At 37.2% G+C, this 19,883-nt stretch overlaps 1 protein-coding gene across 1 annotated transcript in view; it reads left to right on the forward strand.

Annotated features, from left to right (window-relative positions):
- Window positions 1-19,883, forward strand: part of SLC16A10 (solute carrier family 16 member 10) — a 114,038-nt gene that overhangs the window by 53,537 nt on the left and 40,618 nt on the right. The window contains exon 2 of the mRNA XM_060616401.2: window positions 18,613-18,757. Coding sequence (XP_060472384.1) covers window positions 18,613-18,757 — 145 coding nt within the window. The remainder of the gene's footprint in view (window positions 1-18,612; window positions 18,758-19,883) is intronic.

Raw genomic sequence — 19,883 nt, forward strand, 5'->3', positions numbered from 1 at the left:
CATGATTCCAGAAATCTCTGTAGTTGTTAGGCTCCAGAAATCTCTGTAGCTGTTACTTCACTTTAGTGCTTCCCAAGTGAGGTGAATGGTTACAGGTGAGCATAAGTGTTGATCACCTCCTGAGTCCCAAGTTTCTGAGCCATTGTCTGCAGCCGTGAGCAACCTTGTCCATTTTACCTTAGTGAGCTGTACAAGTGTTAAAATTTTCTGTGTATGCCAGGACCTGGAGATACCGGGAAGTGAAGCTTTAGTTCACTTTACATTTGCATGAACTTAGTGTTGCTTTAGAGTTCTTTGTTTACATGGGCGCCTGGGTGGCTTGGTCAGTTAAGCATCTAACTTCAGCTCAGGTCATGATCTTGTGGTTCATGGGTTCAAGCCCCATGTTGGGCTCTGTGCAGATAGCTCAGAGGCTGGAGCCTGCTTCAGATTCTGTGTCTCCTCTCTTTCTCTCTCTGCCCCTCCCCTGCTCACGCTCTTTCTCTCAAAAATAAGATAACAAATGCATGGTTTATATAACTACCATATAAGTTACTACTATAACTACTATATATAAGTTACTGTATAACTACTACTCAGTACTCAGATTCTAAGATTTTCTTTCTAAAACACGGAATATTAGAGAATGCAGAGAAAGGGGAAGAACTCTTTTGCACTGCTGGTAGGAATGTAAACTGGTGCAGCCACACTGGAAAGCAGCATGGAGGTTCCTCAAAAAATTAAAAATAGAACCACCCTATGATCCAGCAATTGCATTACTAGATATTTATCCAAAGGATACAAGAATGCTGATTCGAAGGGGCACATGCACCCCAATGTTTATAGCAACACTGTCAACAATAGCCGAAATGTGGAAAGAGCTCAAATGTCCATCAACTAATGAATGGGTAAAGAAGATGTGGCATATATATATAATGGAATGTTACTCAGCCATCAAAAAGAATGAAATCTTGCCATTTGCAACACTGTGGATGGAACTAGAGTATATTATGTTAAGCAAAATAAGTCAGAGAAAGACAAATATCATATGATTTCACTCATATGTGGAATTTAAGATACAAAACAGATGATCATAAGGGAAAGGAAGCAACAATAATATAAAAACAGGGAGAAAAACTGTAAGAGACTCTGAAATACAGAGAACAAAATGAGGATTGCTGGTGGGGTGTTGGGTGGGTGAGGGGCATTAAAGAGTGCACTTGTTGGGATGAGCATGGGGTGTTATATGGAATTGATGAATCACTAAATTATATTCCTGAAATTATTATTACACTATATGTTAGCTAACTTGAATTTGAATTTAAAATAAATAAATAAATAAATAAATAAAACGCAAAACATTAGACTCAGTTGTAGTCACCTGTGTCCCCTTCTTCATCCATGTCTTCCTAGAGGTAATAACTATGCCTTACTGGCTTTTGTTATTCCCATCATGTTTTATTTTATTTTATTATTTTTTATATATAATTTATTGTATGATTGGTTTCCATACAACACCCAGTGTTCATCCCAACAGGTGCCCTCCTCGATGCCCGTCACCCTCTTTCCTCTTTCCACCGCCCCCATCAACCCTCAGTTTGTTATCAGTATTTAAGAGTCTCCAATGGTTTGCCTCCCTCCCTCTCTGTAACTTTCCCCCCCCTTTGCCTCCCCCATGGTCTTCTGTTAAGTTTCTCAGGATCCACATATGAGTCCCATCATGTTTTATACTATTACTACAGATGTGTGAATCCATATTCCATTGGATGTCAATACCAACATTTCTTTTCAAATGCTGATGGATATTTAGGTTGTTGCTTTTTTTTTTTTTTTTTTTTTACCACTATTACAAACAATGTGTCAGTAAACATTCTTACTCATGTGTTCTTTTGCATAAAATTTCTCTGGAGTACATAACTGGGAGTGGAATTGCAAGAATATGGAGTATGCGTATCCTTGGCTTTCCTAGATGTTGCCAAATGGCTACTCACAATGGTTATTTCTATTTATGCTGGTATGCGTAGGAATTCCCATTTTCCCATTGTCTCACTAAAACTCAGACTTCTTATTTGTTGCCAAATTATGGTCATTTATTATTCTTTTAATTTGCATTTTTCTACTAATGAGCATCTGAGCCAAATGTCACTTGGCCACTGGGTTTTCTTTTCTGTGTATTTCCTCTGAACTCTTTTGTCCATTTTTCGGTTGGGTTGTCTTCTTTGTCCTGTTGATTTATAGCCTATCTTTACAAATGCAAGATGATAATAATTTACTGTTTATATGCCCTGCAGTGATATCCCATTCTGTGGCTTGTCTCTTTTTGCTTTGGTTCTAGTGTCTTTTTTTGCCTAGGAATTGTAAATTTTATCCATGTTTTTCTTCATGGTTTGTGCTTATGTCTGGAAATACTTTTCTATCATGAGTTCAAGATATTCTTTTTTTAAGATGTGTAATTTTTTTTTATATTTTAGGTTTGTATTCTGGGGATAAGAAGTTTTCTCTATTGAATTTTTTTTTATCTCAGTGACAATTTTTAATATCCAGGATTTCTAATTAATACTCTTTTTTAAACACACTTGCCCTTGTTTTATTTTTGCTTGTTTCATAGTTTTTTTTTTAAATGAAAATATTCTTTCATTTTATTTCTTTGAAAGTTCTAAATATACTCATTTTGGAGTGGTAGTTACACTGGTCTACAGAATTAATTTCATCTGGAGTGACTATATTTGCTAATTGGTGATTTGTTAGCTGTCTTTGTTAGCATTGGACTGACTTCAATTTTTTGGAATTTGAGTTTACAGAATCATTCTTAGTGGGAGGTATATTGTTTTGTTTTCTCCTTCTTCACCTTCCCTCCCTAACGGGTCTTCTGTTAGGCTCCCTGAATTCCCAGTTTCAGAATAAGGTATTTTAAGCTTCTTGTTCCACAGTAGCACTAAAAATCTCACAGGCCAGCCAGAGAGCCAGTGAGGACCTTATTTCAGGCCTAGTCATGAGGCTGAGTCTGTATTCTCCTTCCCCTAGAAGTTTGTAGAGTTCTGAATCTTTAATCTGGATAGAAATCACTAAAATACCTTAATAACTAGAATTTAAATAAAAATTTAAAAAGGAAACATTACTAAGATCCCATCTAGCTCACTCTTGCCTTCTCCCGTCTCCTTTTGCAGGTGTATGGGGGGAGTTCCAGCTCTGGGCTCAGTCAGTGAGCTTGGCTTTTTTCTGTTTCACAGGGAGTACTTTTAGTCCTCTTAACAATGCCTAGTATCTGCTTACGGACCTGGACTCCATTAGACAGGCCCAACTTAGTCCGTTCCTTTTTGCAGGTAGTCTGTAGCCCATGACCAGGTTTTTTTGGTATCTTTTGAAAAATCTATATGTGTATTCTAATTCTATCATTATTTTGTGTTTGGAACAGAGGATGATACATGGAACTTGAATTCACTGTGCACCTTGATTGGGATTTGGATTTTGTCTTAATTTACCTAGATTGTGAGCTTCTCCAGGAAGGGATAACTTTTTAAATTACATTTTTTTTCTTTTTCTTTTTCTTTTTTCTTTTCTTTTCTTTTTTTTTTTTTAGAGAGAGAGAGTGTGTGAATGCCCATGCTGGGGAGGGACAGAGGAGGAGAGAGAGAATCCTAAGCAGGCCTCAAGCCCAGTGCAGAGCCCCACGTGGAGCCCAGTCTCACAACTGTGAGATCGTGACCTAAGTTGAAATCATGATGACATCCAACTGACTGAGCCACCCAGGCACCCCAGGAAGGGCAAACTTTTTATCAACAACATCAAACATGGCGCCTAGCTGTGGGTGCCCAGTGTCTGTTTTTTAATGAAGGACTCTTGGACATGTCTTCTTATTCCTGTTTCCACCCTGGATATTTAGTTCGAATCCCACCAATGTTGCATAACCTTGGCAAGTTACCTAGGACCTCTAATCTCTTCTTCCCCATCTTTAAAATGAAGATAATTCCTCACAAGATTGCCTGAGGAGCTAATGACAATTCTGTGCAGGTCCTTTCCAAGGATTAGGAGACATTCCAGAAATGTTCTCTTTCCTGTCTGTCCCCACCCCACCCTCACCAGTGATTAACATTTTTCCTGGCAGAGCAGACAATTCTTTGCAGTCATTGTTGGATATAGTGTTCTGTAAATGTCATTAGGTTAAGATGGTTTATAGTGTCATCCAAACTTTTATATTTTAATGCTTTTTTTGGTCTTTTCATTTCTATTAATTACTGAGACAGATGTGCTAAATATACGGCTATGATTGTGAATTTGTCTAGTTTTGTTAGTTTTGTGTATTTGTTTTTTAGGACATCTATTTTTTGTTGTTGTTGTTGTTGAAATCTTCCATATAAGTTCATTTCTTAATCAGTGTTATTGAGGTGTAATCGACATGTAATAAGCTGCATGTTTAAAGTATGTAATTTGATGAGTTTTGTCACATGTATATGCCAATGAAGCCACTACTACAGTCAAAGTAATGAACATAACCATCACCCTCAAAGGTTTCTTTGTCCCTTGGTAATCCCTCTTTCCAGCTCCTTCCCACCTTCTAGGTAAACACTGATGTGCCTCTTGTCACTATAGATTAATTTGTATTTTTTTTTTAATTTTAAAGCGAGAGTGTGTGACTGGGGTGGCGGCGGGGGGAGAGAAAAAGAGAAAGAGAATATCTTAAGCAGCCTCCACATCAGAACAGAGTCCGATGTGGGGCTCGATCCCTTGACCCTGGGATCATGACCTGAGCCAAAATCAAGAGTCTGATGTTCAACTGACTGAGCCACCCAGGTGCCCCTAATTTGTATTTTTTTATAAATGGAATCATGCTTTATGTGCTCTGTTGATCTTCTTTCACTGAGTATAATTATTTTGCTATTCATCCATGTTATATTTATCAGGAGTTCACTCCTGTATATATGGCTGGGTTGTATTCCATTATATAAATACACCTTAATTAGTTTATATAGTCACTTATTTCTCGACACTTAGATTCTTTTTAGTTTTTGACTATTAGAAATAAAGCAGCTATAAGTGGCTGTTTACAAGTTACTTGTTTCTCTTAGGTAAATACCTAGGAGTGGAATGGCTAGGTCATATGGTAGGGGTATGTTTAACTTAAAAAAAAAAAAAGTTCCTAAACTGTTTTCCAAAGTGGTTGAACAATGTTATATTCCCTGTAGCAGCGTGTGATGGTTCCAATTGCTCTATGACCTCATTAGCACTTATATGATTAGTCCTTTTCCTTTTAGCCTTTCTAATAGATGTGTGGTTTTTTAATTATTATTTTAATTTACATTTCCCTTATGACTAATGATGTTGAGCATCTTTTCATATGCACATTTTCCATTTGCATATCTTTTTTTGTGAAGTGATTTTTCAAATATTTTGCCTGGTTTCTAATTGGGTTGCATGGTTTTCATGGAGTTTTAAGAATTCTTTATATAATCTGGGTACAGGTTTTTTATTAGATACATCATTTGCAAATCTTTCTGCCTAGTGTGTGACTTTCTTTTTATCCTCTTAACAGTGTCTTTTATTTTTTGTTGTTGTTGTTGTTGTTTTTTAAGTGGGCTCCATACTGGACTTGAACTCATGCCCCTGAGAACAAGACCTGAGCTGAGATCCAGAGTCGGATGCTTATGGGTGGATTTGAAATGTTTGGGTGGGTTAAGTGGGCATTTTAACAACATGGCTTCCCCTTTGGCATGTTTAATTGTGATGTTTAATGGACATCCTTGAAGATGACACTTTTAAAATGAAATTCCCTCCTAATGATGACTACTTCCCTGCCACTCTATGGGACAATCAGCAGAATCTGTAGGTTCTTATTTAGAATGGACATTCTCTTGTAATTTTGTTCCTGTTTATTTTAAAATTTTCCTTTTGTTTCACTAGAAAGGAAAGATGATGCTTAGTTTCAAATGTTAAAAGTGTACAAGTTGCTTTGTTACAATAAAACTAAGTGTGTAAAAAAAAAAAAAAAAAAAACGACTTGGATGCTTAACTCCCTGAGACACCCAGGTGCCCCTTAACAGTGTCTTTCAAGGAGAAATTCTTAGTTTTGTGAGGTTTACTTTATAGATTGCTTTTAGTATTGTATTTGAGAAATCTTTGCCTAATTTAAGGTTGCAAAGATTTCTCTAGTGTTCTCTTCCAGAAGTTTTAAAAGTTTTCAGTTTCACATTTAAGTTTTATGATCCTTTTTGAGGTAATTTTTAAAGATGGTGTAAGTAGGGATCAAATTTTAATGTTTCCTGTATCTGTGAAGCTCTGTTATGAAATGTGTATAAAGTTATCATTGTTATATCTTCCTGATGCATTGATACTTTTATCATTATAAAATATCCCTCTGTGTTTCTAGTAATACTTTTTGTCTTCAGCCTGTTTTGTCTAAACTGAGTAGAGCCACTCCATTCTTCTTAGGGTTATTTATATGGCATATCTTTTTCCATCTTTTTATTTTCAACTTGTGTATTTGTATTTAAAGTGCATCTTTTTAAACAGGATATAATTGGTTCTTGATTTTTTTAATCTAGTCAGAAAATCTTTCTCATTTGATTAGAGTCTTTAGTCTACTTTTATTTAATGTAATTACTGATATGGTCATATTCAGGTCTGACATTTTGCTATTTGTTTTCTATTTGTCTCATCCATTTTTTGTTCTTCTGTTCCTCTCTTCTGCCTTCCTTTGCACTAGTCAAAGAATTTTAGTAATCAATTCTAGTTTCTCTGTTGACTTTTAATCTATATATCTTTGCATTATTTTTTAATGCTTTCTCTAGGGTTTATAATATGCATCTTTAAGTTGTCCAAATGCATCTTAAATTAATATAGGATTGCCACAGGTGAAATATAGGAAACTTGCAATAGTATGTAACATCTATCTCCATTTTTAGTTTTTTTGTTATTATATACTACACCTATATAACAGTGTTATAATTTGCTTTAAATGGTCATATAAGTTCTTGAAAAGAAATTATAAAGAAAAAGCATGTGTATGTGTATTTCAGTCCTCCTTTGCACCCATGTTGCCAGCTGGTATCATTTCCCTTTAGCCTGAAACACTTTCTTTAATATTTCTTGTAGTGGAAATCTCCCAGTGACAAATTCTCTGTTTTTATTATCTAAAAATGTTTTTATTTTGCCTTAATTTTTTGAAGGGTAGTTTAGCTGGATATAGAATCCACAGAGACAGTTTTTTCCTCTTTCAACCCATTAAATAACACTGGTCCAGTGTTTTCTATCCTTCATTATTTCTTATGAGCAGCCAACTGATAATGATATCATTGTTTTCCTTGTATATAATAGGTTATCCTATTTTCTCTACTTTCAAATTTTTCTCTTTATCTTTGACATTCTGAAGTTTATGGTGTGTTTAGGAGTGGTTTGCTTAAGGAGGTTCTTTGAGCTTCTTAGATCTGTAAGTTAGTTTTTCACATAATATGTGATTTTGGGGTTTCATTATTTCTTCATATATATTTTCTGCCCCTGTTTTTCCTTTCTAGGAAATACACATGTTTCCTTTCAGTCATACACATGTTGGTCCTTTGGATTTTTGTCTCACAGACCTTTAACACTTTGTACCTTTTTAAAAAATATTTTTCTCTCTGTTCTTGAGGTTGGGTATTTCCTGTCTTCAAATTTCCATATACTTTTTTATCTTTTGTTATCAGTCTAGTGAGCCTATGAATGCATTCTTCAGTTATTGTACTTTTCATCACTATAGAGTTTCCATTTTTTTGTAGTTTGCATTTCACTGTTGAGATTCCCTATCTGCACACTGAGTAAGATTATATTTACATTTAATTATTTCAAATGGTATCCTCTAATACTTCTAACATTTATAACAGGTTTTTGAAATCTTTGCTAAATGCAATATCTGAGCACATTCAGAGTCCATTAATATTATTATTTTTTTGAATGTCTGATAATCTTAGGTTGAAACATGGATATTATAGATACTATTTTGAAGTAACTCTGATTCTATTGTATTCTTCCAAGGTTATTGAGTTTTTGTTCCTAGTAGGCAGTTAGCTTGCCTGGACTCCTGCAAACTGTCACTCTGTGATGTACAGCAGCTGATAATCTCTGCTCAGTTCTTACAGCCTTCAGCTGCTGCTTTTCTTTTTTCTCTAGCTGTTACTTGTCTTTAGTCTGGCCCCTAACTAGTCTATCCAGCACTTGTATTGTGTCTTGATCCTCAAAAAATCCCACAGACTTACAGTTTTTAGTTTCAGTTTCAGCTTTTCAAGGGTAAACTCTCCTCCACCTTCTATCTGCTTTAGACATTTTCCAGTGTGTTTAAATACTTTTTTTTTTCCAGTGCACACATGCCATAATTGTTCTCTGCAGGAGGGTTTGCTTGACCATTTCACTCTGATGCTATTAACAGAAGTTGATAGCAAGTAATTAAAAAAAAACCCTCGTTAGTGGAAGTATAACTCCGAAATAACATTTAGGGTGGCAAGGAAATGGTCAAGTACAGTCTACTCATTCTTGAATTTTTGTGTAGTTGCCAGATAGCTCTATGCCCCAAGAGTCATGGGAACTTTATTGAATGATATTTTGCATTCTAATCTCAGTTTTGTATTATTTCATTTTATTTGAAGCTATTAAAACAATGTTGAGATATTAGAAAGCAAAGATGTCTTGAAAAGAGGCCAAGATCAAGTGAAAATGAGGGTTGGAACTACCAAAAAAGGGTAAAAGAATATCAACCTTAAACTAACCATAGTAGTTCTCTCTTTGAGTATTTTCATTTGTAAACACTTTGCCTTTGCAATCATTTATGTCTGCATTATTATTAACACCTTTATTTTATTTAATATGCAGGAAAATCTTATATATTAAACCTAACCACTTCCCTTCAGTGATTTGCATTCTCCTTTGGCCATATACTGAAAGCTGAGGATTTGTTCTCCATATGGAGGAGGAAACAAAGGATCTGGATGGGGAAATTGGAAAGCTACTTAGTATTTTTTGACAAAGATTCCCCAGCATGGCCTTTCTTGTATGTCTCTTTCTATAATATCACATACACATACATATATTCAAATAAGAGTATACAAACACATTTTAAAGAGTTTATTTATTATACATTTAAAAAAAATGTTTATTTTTGACAGAGAGAGAGAGAGACAGAGACAGAGCATGAGCGGGGGAGGGGCAGAGAGAGGGAGACATAGAATCAGAAACAGGCTCCAGGCTCTGAGCTGTCAGCACAGAGCCTGATGTGGGGCTCGAACTCACAGACCGCGAGATCATGACCTGAGCCGAAGTTGGATGCTCAACTGACTGAGCCACCAAGGCGTCCCTATTATGCATTTTTTGACATCTATATCTCTTAAGGCATTTATCACCTTCTATGTGGTGGTCTTGTTGGACCTCTATTTGCATATATGTTACTAGACTGAAAATTATTGAAAGGTAGAGAAATCTCTTAGTTGTTTTTGTATTCTCAGTAGCCTAGGATAGTGCCTAGAACATATAGGCACTTTTAAGTGGAAGGGAGAAAAATCTCCTTACCTTCCTTGTCCCAGCTTCCCTCTTTCCCATGCCTACTTTAGAGAATATGGCAGCTAGGGAAGTGGAGAAGAGGTCATGGAAAAGAGACAAAGCTGGAGCTGGAGAAAAAGATTTGATAACCAAGTGAAGATTGGTTTGTTACCGAAAGCGAACTTAGGCCTTTCTGTTATTTAACATTGGCTAGAAGAATTATATGGACCTGCTGAAGTGGTCATCCAGTTGCAAGGTAACATTTTTCCCCCACATAAATTTTAAGAGGATAGTTGGGACAAAAATAAAGTTGTATTTGATTATATCCTGCAGTTAGTGCTTGTTCAATGGACATCAAAATCTGTAAAATTTTTCATGTTTGGTATAACATCCAAATCTAAACAATAATGCATTTTTTTTTTAAATGAGTAAAGGCTTGAATTTTTTTTTTTAAGTTTATTTATTTATTTTAAGTGAGAGTATGAGCAGGGGAGAGAGAATCTCAAGCAGGATCCATGCTGTCAGTGTGGAGCCACAGTGGAGCTCGATCTCATGAACTATGAGATCATGACCTAAGCCAAAATCAAGACACTTAACTGACTGAGCTACCCAGGTGCTCTAAGACTCGTTTTTATTCTTAAAAACACTTTGATTTATATGAACATTACACACAATGTAAGTGTATGCTTTTGGATTTTTTAATGTGGGATCCTATTTAGTGTTGACATTTTACTTTGTTGTAAAAGTGCCTTCATCCAAAAATAAATGTCAGGATGTTATTCTTCTATTTTGCCTAGATTGTTTAGATTATTTCATGAAAAAACATGATAGATGACTGAATTTTTTAAGTTAGATTGAATTATTATTAATCAGTGACATTTTTATACAAGATAGTAGATTAAAAAATTCTTAATTCTCCTGAAGTAGACCCATACTGAACAGCTCTGCCCACCTGGGCTGGGGTTGCACTAACTCTTTTTCCATAATTTTATCTTCTCATTCACCTATTATCTTCTAATCCACCTAGAGACCTAATCTGGCCAGTCTCTTCCTTGTACTCTCCACTTCTGAATCCCCCACTACCAACATCTAAGTCAAGATTGCATTATTTGAGATGGAAGCAACCCCAGTGTCCATCCGTAGATGAATGGATAGAGAAGATGTAGGTTATATGTGTAAACATATATACACATACATGTATACATACATATACAACATGTATACACACACAATGGAATATTAGCCCTAAAAAAGAATAAGATCTTGCCATTTGCAACAACACAAATGGAACTAGAGGGTATTATGCTAAGTGAAATAAGTCTGATAGAGAAAGACAAATACCATATGATTTCACTAATGTGTGGAATTTAAGAAAAAAAAAAACAACAACAAATGAACAGATAGACCAAAACCCAGACTCTTAAATACAGAAAACAGAGTGGTAGTTGCCAGAAAGGAGGTGGGTGGAGGGATGGGTGAAATAAAGGGCATTAAGAATACACTTATCATCTTTCTGGAGGAAGATGGCAGCGTAGGAGGATGCTGGGCTCACCGTGTCCTGCTGAGCACTTAGATTCCACCCACATCTGCCTAAATAACCCAGAAAACCACAAGAAGACTAGCAGAACGGACACTCCAGAGCCAAGCATAGACGAGGGACCCATGGAAGAGGGTAGGAAAGGCAGAGAGGTGGTGCGTGCTACACGGATTGGCGGGAGGGAGCTGGGGTGGTGGAGGGGCAGCCTGCCCATCAAGGCAGAGCCCCCTGAGTCTGGCTTGCAAAAGCAGAGGGGCCGGATGGAGTGTGTTCTGACAGTCAGCGGGACTTAACATCTGGAATGTTATAAGTCAACAGCTCTGCTCTGAGAGCGGGAGGGCTAGAGGACAACAGGAGGGAGAGTTGTTGAGCCCCGGAGGACAGAGTTCAGCTTGGTGGGGAACAAAGGTGCTCGCCAGCGCCATCTCCCTTGCCCATCCCCCAGCCAAAATCCCAAAGGGAACCAGTTCCCATCAGGGAACTTGCTTGCACCGCACAAACACCCAACGCTATGCTTCTGCGTATCCATCCCTCCGATGGGTCTGCCTCCCTCCCAGTGCCACAGGGCCCCTCCCGAAGTGGACCACCAAAGACAAAGCGAGCTGAGTCTGCCCCTCCTGCCCCTGTGCACCTTGCGGATCCACCCCGGCTAATACACCAGATCCCATCGAAGTAGCACCACAAGCCTGGAAGTGTGCAAGTAGCCCAAACAGGGCCCACACCACTCCACAGTGAGTCCTGTCCCTGGGAGAGGGGACGATGAGGTACACACCAGTCTGACTGTGGCCCCAGAGGTGGGCTGAGGGTAGACATCAGGTCTGACTGCGCCCCACCCACCAATGCAAGTTACTCCAGACAGCACAGGGGAAGTGCCCTGCAGTTCCGCGCCACTCCAGGGACTATCCAAAATGATGAAACGGAAGAATTCTCCTCAAAAGAAACTCCAGGAAGTAGCGACAGCTAACGAACTGATCAAAAACGATTTAAGCAATGTAACAGAAAATGAATTTAAAATAATAGTCATAAAATTAATCATTGGGCTTGAAAAAAGTATAGAGGACAGCAGAGAATCTATTGCTACAGAGATCAAGGGACTAAGAAACAGTCAGGAGGAGCTAAAAAATGCTATAAATGAGCTGCAAAATAAAATGGAGGTGACCACAGCTCGGATTGAAGAGGCAGAGGAGAAAATAGGTGAATTAGGAGATAAAATTATGGAAAAAGAGGAAGCTGAGAAAAAGATAAAAAAATCCAGGAGTATGAGGGGAGAATTAGAGAACTAAGTGACACAATTAAACGTAATAACATATGCATAATTGGGATCCAGAGGAGGAAGAGAGAGGGAAAGGTGCTGAAGATGTACTTGAAGAAATCATAGCTGAGAACTTCCCTGATCTGGGGAAGGAAAAAGGCATTGAAATCCAAGAGGCACAGAGAACTGCCTTCAGATGTAACTTGAATCGATCTTCTGCACAACATATCATAGTCAAACTGGCAAAATACAAGGATAAAGAGAAAATTCTGAAAGCAGCTAGGGATGAACATGCTCTAACATATAAAGGGAGACTGATAAGACTAGTGACAGATTTATCTACTGAGACTTGGCAGGCTAGAAAGGAATGGCAGGGTATCGTCAATGTGGTAAACAGAAAAAATATGCAGCCGAGAATCCTTTATCCAGCAAGTCTGTCATTTAGAATAGAAGGAGAGATAAAGGTCTTCCCAAACAAACAAAAACTGAAGGAATTCATCACCACTGAACCAGCCCTACAAGAGATCCTGTGAGACAAGGTACCAGAGACATCACTACAAGCATGAAACCTACAAACATCACAATGACTCTAAACCCATATCTTTCTATAATAATACTAACATAAATGGACTAAATGCTCCAACCAACCAAAAAGACATAGAGTATCAGAATGGATAAAAAAACAGGCCCCATCTATTTGCTGTCTATAGGAGACTCATTTTAGACCTGAGGACACCTTCAGATTGAAAGTGAGGGGATGGAGAACTATCCATCATGCTACTGGAAGTCAAAAGAAAGCTGGAGTAGCCATACTTATATCAGACAAACTAGACTTTAAATTAAAATCTGTAACAAGAGATGAAGAAGGACATTATATAATAATTACAGGGTCTATCCATCAGGAAGAGCCAACAATTATAAATGTCTATGCACCAAATACGGGAGCCCCCAAATATATAAAACAATTACAAACATAAGCAGCCTTATTGATAAGAATGTGGTCATTGCAGGGGACTTTAATACTCCACTTACAACAATGGATAGATCATCTAGACACACGGTCAATAAAGAAACAAGGGCCCTGAATGATACACTGGATCAGATGGACTTGACAGATGTATTTAGAACTCTGCGTCCCAAAGCAACAGAATATACTTTCTTCTCCAGTGCACGTGGAACATTCTCCAAGATAGGTCACATACTGGGTCACGAAACAGCCCTTCATAAGTATATAAGAATTGAGATCATACCATGCATACTTTCAGACCACAATGCTATGAAGCTTGAAATCAACCACAGGAAAAAGTCTGGAAAACCTCCAAAAGCATGGAGGTTAAAGAACACCCTACTAAAGAATGAATGGGTCAACCAGGCAATTAGAGAAGAAATTAAAAAATATATGGAAACAAACAAAAATGAAAATACAATAATCCAAACACTTTTGGATGCAGCGAAGGCAGTCCTGAGAGGAAAATACATTGCAATCCAGGTACCTATCTCAAGAAACAAGAAAAATCCAAATACAAAATCTAACAGCACACCTAAAGGAAATAGAAGCAGAACAGCAAAGACACCCCAAGCCCAGCAGAAGAGAAATAATAAAGATCAGAGCAGAAATAAACAATATAGAATCTAAAAAAAACTGTAGAGCAGATCAATGAAACCAAGAGTTGGTTTTTTGAAAAATTAAACAAAATTGATAAACCTCTAGCCAGGCTTCTCAAAAAGAAAAGGGAGATGACCCAAATAGATAAAATCATGAGTGAAAATGGAATTATTACAATGAATCCTTCAGAAATACAAGCAATTATCAGGGAATACTATGAAAAATTATATGCCAACAAACTGGACAACCTGGAAGAAATGGACAAATTCCTAAACACCCACACACTCCCAAAACTCAAACAGGAAGAAATAGAAAGCTTGAACAGACCCATAACCAACTAAGAAATTGAGTCAGTTATCAAAAATCTCCCAACAAATAAGAGTCCAGGACCAGATGGCTTCCCAGGAGAATTCTACCAGACATTTAAAGAAGAAATAATCCCTATCCTTCTTAAGCTATTCCAAAAATTAGAAAGGGAAGGAAAACTTCCAGACTCATTCTGTGAAGTCAGCATTACTTTGATTCCTAAACCAGACAGAGACCCAGTAAAAAAAGAGAACTACAGGCCAATATCCCTGATGAATATGGATGCAAAAATTCTCAATAAGATACTAGCTAATCGAATTCAACAGCATATAAAAAGAATTATTCACCATGATCAAGTGGGATTCATTCCTGGGCTGCAGGGCTGGTTCAACATTCGTAAATCAATCAATGTGATACATCACATTAATAAATAAAATAAAATAAAATAGCCACATGATCCTGTCAATCGACGCAGAAAAAGCATTTGACAAAATTCAGCATCCTTTCTTAATTAAAACCCTCGAGAAAGTCGGGATAGAAGGAATATACTTAAACATCATAAAAGCCATTTATGAAAAGCCCACAGCTAATATCATCCTCAATGGGGAAAAACTGAGAGCTTTCTCCCTGAGATCAGGAACACGACAGGGATGTCCACTCTCACCGCTGTTGTTTAACATAGTGTTGGAAGTTCTAGCATCAGCAATCAGACAACAAAAGGAAATCAAAGGCATCAAAATTGGCAAAGATGAAGTCAAGCTTTCACTTTTTGCAGATGACATGATATTATATATGGAAAATCCGATAGACTCCACCAAAAGTCTGCTAGGACTGATACATGAATTCAGCAAAGTTGCAGGCTACAGAAATCAGTTGCATTCTTATACACTAATAATGAAGCAACAGAAAGACAAATAAAGAAACTGATCCCATTCACAATTGTACCAAGAAGCATAAAATACCTAGGAATAAACCTAACCAAAGATGTAAAAGATCTGTGTGCTGAAAACTATAGAAATCTTATGAAGGAAATTGAAGAAGATATAAAGAAATGGAAAAACATTCCGTGCTCATGGATTGGAAGAATAAATGTTGTAAAAATGTCAATACTACCCAAAGCTATCTGCACATTCAATGCAATCCCAATCAAAATTGCACCAGCATTCTTCTCGAAGCTAGAACAAACAATCCTAAAATTCATATGGAATCCAAAATTCATATGAATCCTAAAATTCATATGGAATCCTAAAATTCATATGGAATAGCCAAAGTAATTTTGAAGAAGACCAAAGCAGGAGGCATCACAATCCCAGATTTTAGCCTCTACTACAAAGCTGTAATCATCAAGACAACATGGTATTGGCACAAAAACAGACACATAGACCAATGGAATAGAATAGAAACCCCAGAACTAGACCCACAAAAGTATGGCCAACTAATCTTTGACAAAACAGGAAAGAATATCCAATGGAAAAAAAGACAGTCTCTTTAACAAATGGTGTTGGGAGAACTGGACAGCAACATGCAGAAGAATGAAACTAGACCACTTGGTTATACCATTCACAAAAACAAACTCAAAATGGATGAAGGACCTTAATTTGAGACAGGAAACCATCAAAACCCTAGAGGAGAAAGCAGGAAAAAACCTCTCTGACCTCAGTCGCAGCAGTTTCTTACTTGACACATCCCCAAGGGCAAGGGAATTAAAAGCAAAAATGAACTATTGGGACCTCATGAAGATAAAAAGCTTCTGCACAGCAAAGGAAACAATCAGCAAAACTAAAAGGCAACCAACAGAACGGGAAAAGATATTTGCAAATGACATATCAGACAAAGGGCTAGTATCCAAAATCTATAAAGAACTCACCAAACTCCACACCCGAAAAACAAATAATCCAGTGAAGAAATGGGCAGAAAACATGAATAGACACTTCTCTAAAGAAGACATCCAGATGGCCAACAGGCACATGAAAAGATGCTCAATGTCGCTCCTCATCAGGGAAATACAAATCAAACCACACTCAGATATCACCTCATGACAGTCAGAGTGGCTAAAATGAACAAATCAGGAGACTATAGATGCTGGAGAGGATGTGGAGAAACAGGAACCCTCTTGCACTGTTGGTGGGAATGCAAACTGGTGCAGCTGCTCTGGAAAACAGTGTGGAGGTTCCTCAAAAAATTAAAAATAGACCTACCCTATGACCCAGCAATAGCACTGCTAGGAATTTACCCAAGGGATATAGGAGTATTGATGCATAGGGGCACTTGTACCCCAATGTTTATAGCAGCACTCTGAACAATAGCCAAATTATGGAAAGAGCCTAAATGTCCATCAACTGACTAATGGATAAAGAAATTGTGGTTTATATACACATGGAATACTATGTGGCACTGAGAAAGAATGAAATATGGCCCTTTGTAGCAATGTGGATGGAACTGGAGAGTGTTAAGTGAAATAATTCAGGCAGAAAAAGACAGATACCATACGTTTTCACTCTTATGTGGATCCTGAGAAACTTAACAGAAGTCTATGGGGGAGGGGAATTAAAAAAAAAAAAAAAAAAAGAGGTTAGAGAGGGAGAGTGCCAAAGCATAAGAGACTCTTAAAATCTGAGAACAAACTGAGGGTTGATGGGGGGTGGGAGCAAGGGGGCGTGGGTGATGGGTATTGAGGAGGGCACCTTTTGGGATGAGCACTGGGTGTTGTATGGAAACCAATTTGACAATAAATTTCATATTAAAAAAAAAGAATACACTTATCATGATGAATCCTGAGTAATGTGTAAAATTATTGAATCATTATGTTGTACACCTGAAATTAATAGAACACTGTATGTTAATTATTCTTAAATTTAAAAAAAATATTGCTTTGTACAGTCTTTTCGTTGTGTTTTAAGAACATAGTCTCCTTTCTGGTAAGGTTAGGAAGATCAAAATATGGCTGATTAAAATATGAATAATTTAAAATGTAAGAAGGCAAAGCATTAAATTGTTAGCCTGATAAATTCTTCTTTTTGTACCCCATTATTAAGAAGTGATCATTTGCATAGGGTCTGGACTTACTTCCTTTGCTGAGGAAATATACTAACTAGTAAGCTTTCAGTTTAGAGGAGGGAGCTTTAGAGATCATTTGTTCCAATGTATAAGACAGACAGTTTGTTGTTGTTAAAACTCTAAATCATTAAGGTCTTCTGTGCTAGATATTGAGGTTTAGATACATTTTCCCTAATTCTTAATGATTCTGGAAAGGTATGTGTTAGATCCCCTTTTGAGATAAGAAAACAGACTAAGCAGAAGTGACTTGCCTAAGGATGTATTGTAGTTATAGGGCCAAGGGATTTGGACCCAAATCTGTCTGTTTTTTAGCCCATGCACTTAGGTCCCATTAGTTTATTATACTTTTTAATTAGAATTTATAGACTTAGTATCTTGTGAGATCACTTGTTTCTTTGGCACAAAATTATAATTTATATTCAGTATTTCTCTGTTATTGGTTCCCTTTTGTTTTGGCTTTTACAGAATCAGAACAGGAAATTATGACTTTTGATTCAAAATGTTTTATGTTTATTTATTTTGAGAGAGTGTGCACATGCAAGTGGGAGAAGGACAGAGAGAGAGAGAATCACAAGCAGGTTGCACACCATCAATGAAGAGCCCTATGCAGGGCTCAAACCCACAAACCGTGAGATCACGACATGAGCCAAAATCAAAAGTCAGATGCCTAACTGACCGAACCATTCAGGTGCCCCGTGACTTCTGATTCTTAAGTTTTGTTTTTATTTTTAATTGTGAAAGATAACATACTTTCGGGAAAGAAGATAAAATGTGTGTGTGGTTTCATCAATAAAGGGATACCCAGTAACTATTATCCAGGTCAACAGATAGTCTACCTGTGTATGACTTGATTGCCTTAGCACAAGAACTAAGCCCAGACTCTAGGCAGATGTTCAGTCTTAACTATTGGTTCCAAATGATTATAATTCTGTTTCCTCCCCCTAAGCGTTAACCACTATCCTGACTTCCAGTGGTCATCATTTCTTCGCAGTTTGACCACCTAAGCATGCATTAGTAAATGTATCTAATTTTTTTTTAATGACTTTCTTTCCATAGACTAGAACTTGCTTAAAACCATAGATACCAGGTTAGAGATTAATAGAGTTTGGGTCATAGAAGAGTGTTTGATTTGATTACGGAAACAAACTAAGAATTCAGTTAAACACAAATAATTGCTGTGCCAGTTATAATTAGTATTGGCCAGTCCTTTGGGCTGTGATTCAGATCTGTTTCTAATTTATTCCAATTTCTTCCCATTCCAAAAAAGTAGTAGCTTTTTTGCACTAATGTTATTCTAAATTTATATTATATATCCTATGGGATAACTACAGATGCAGTTTGCCATAACATAATGTCCCTTTTGTCCCTCTTTTACAGCGTGGGTAAGTTCTCTGTCCATGGGGATGATTTTCTTTTGCTGCCCAATAGCCAGCGTCTTCACAGACACGTTTGGTTGTCAGAAGACAGCTGTCGTGGGTGCTGCTGTTGGATTCATTGGACTCCTGTCCAGTTCTTTTGTAAGGTAAGGACTTGGTTCTTCATGCTGCTTTTCAAGAACTGTTAGATACCATAAAGTTGTGCTTTCAGAAACTTTGCTGTTTACGAGGAAAAAATCCTCTTTTCATTGCGTAAGCTTTAAGCACTATGACTTACACAGTGTTATCCATGGCAGCAAGTCAGAGCTTCATAATTTGAATGCTTTTGTTTGTACCTCTCTCATATTATTTATTCAGTTGCATTTTTTTTAACCCACTGATCAAAAGCTATCAAGCTGTAAGGGGAGCGAGGGGTCACGTGGTATAAATTCCAGGTGTCGAACAGTGGACTCACTTTCCTATAGTTCAAGTTCAGCTTTCTTAGGAAAGCCTTCTCTGGCAACTCCAGGTCACATCACATCCCTTCTCGGGATCCTCTTTACACACATGGTTGATATTTACTGATGTACACTGCACTTTTCCAGTTGTCAAACTTGAGCGATTTGAACCAGCTGTTACTGAGGTGAAAATTTAGAAGTGAAAGATGCTGAGCAGCATTGAAAATGCCATCATTTGTCCTTATGCGCTTTACTCTGTAGGAGACATACAAAGCTTAATATCACGCAGAACTTAGTATTTAAAATAGTGCCCAAGAGAATGTTTCCAGTTTATATCCATGGCTCTCAGGTTTTCCAACTGACAGATTTACAGTACTGTGACATATTGTATAGATACAGGTGTCCATGATTGTACCACGTTGTCAATACTGTTTTTAATATATGCTTTGAAAAAGGCAGAGAAATGTACAGTGGGTTTAGATTTTTCCTTTAAAATTGTTAAATAAAAATAGCACCTTAAGAAGTAAGTTGCAGTTATCTTGAAAACTACTTATGTGGAAAAACTGAGGCACTGAGGCAGCATGAATGAAGTATTTTGTTCTATATTGTTTGGGTAGATGTCTTGTTTCACAAAGATTATGAATAGGGTGTTTTTTACATGTTTAATATTTTTTTCGTCAAGTACCTGGAACCTATGGCTGCTGAATATATGTTTATGGAATAGAGTGGAGATTGAGTAGAGGGTGATCAGAGTGAAGTAAAATTAACCTGGGAAAACCTAGGAGTGACTCTTGAGCCTCATTTGGAGATTGTGCTTGCTGTGGACTAATAATGG

The sequence above is a fragment of the Panthera onca genome, chromosome B2, assembly GCF_046562875.1.
Source record: "Panthera onca isolate mPanOnc1 chromosome B2, mPanOnc1 haplotype 2, whole genome shotgun sequence".
Classification (NCBI taxonomy): domain Eukaryota; kingdom Metazoa; phylum Chordata; class Mammalia; order Carnivora; family Felidae; genus Panthera; species Panthera onca.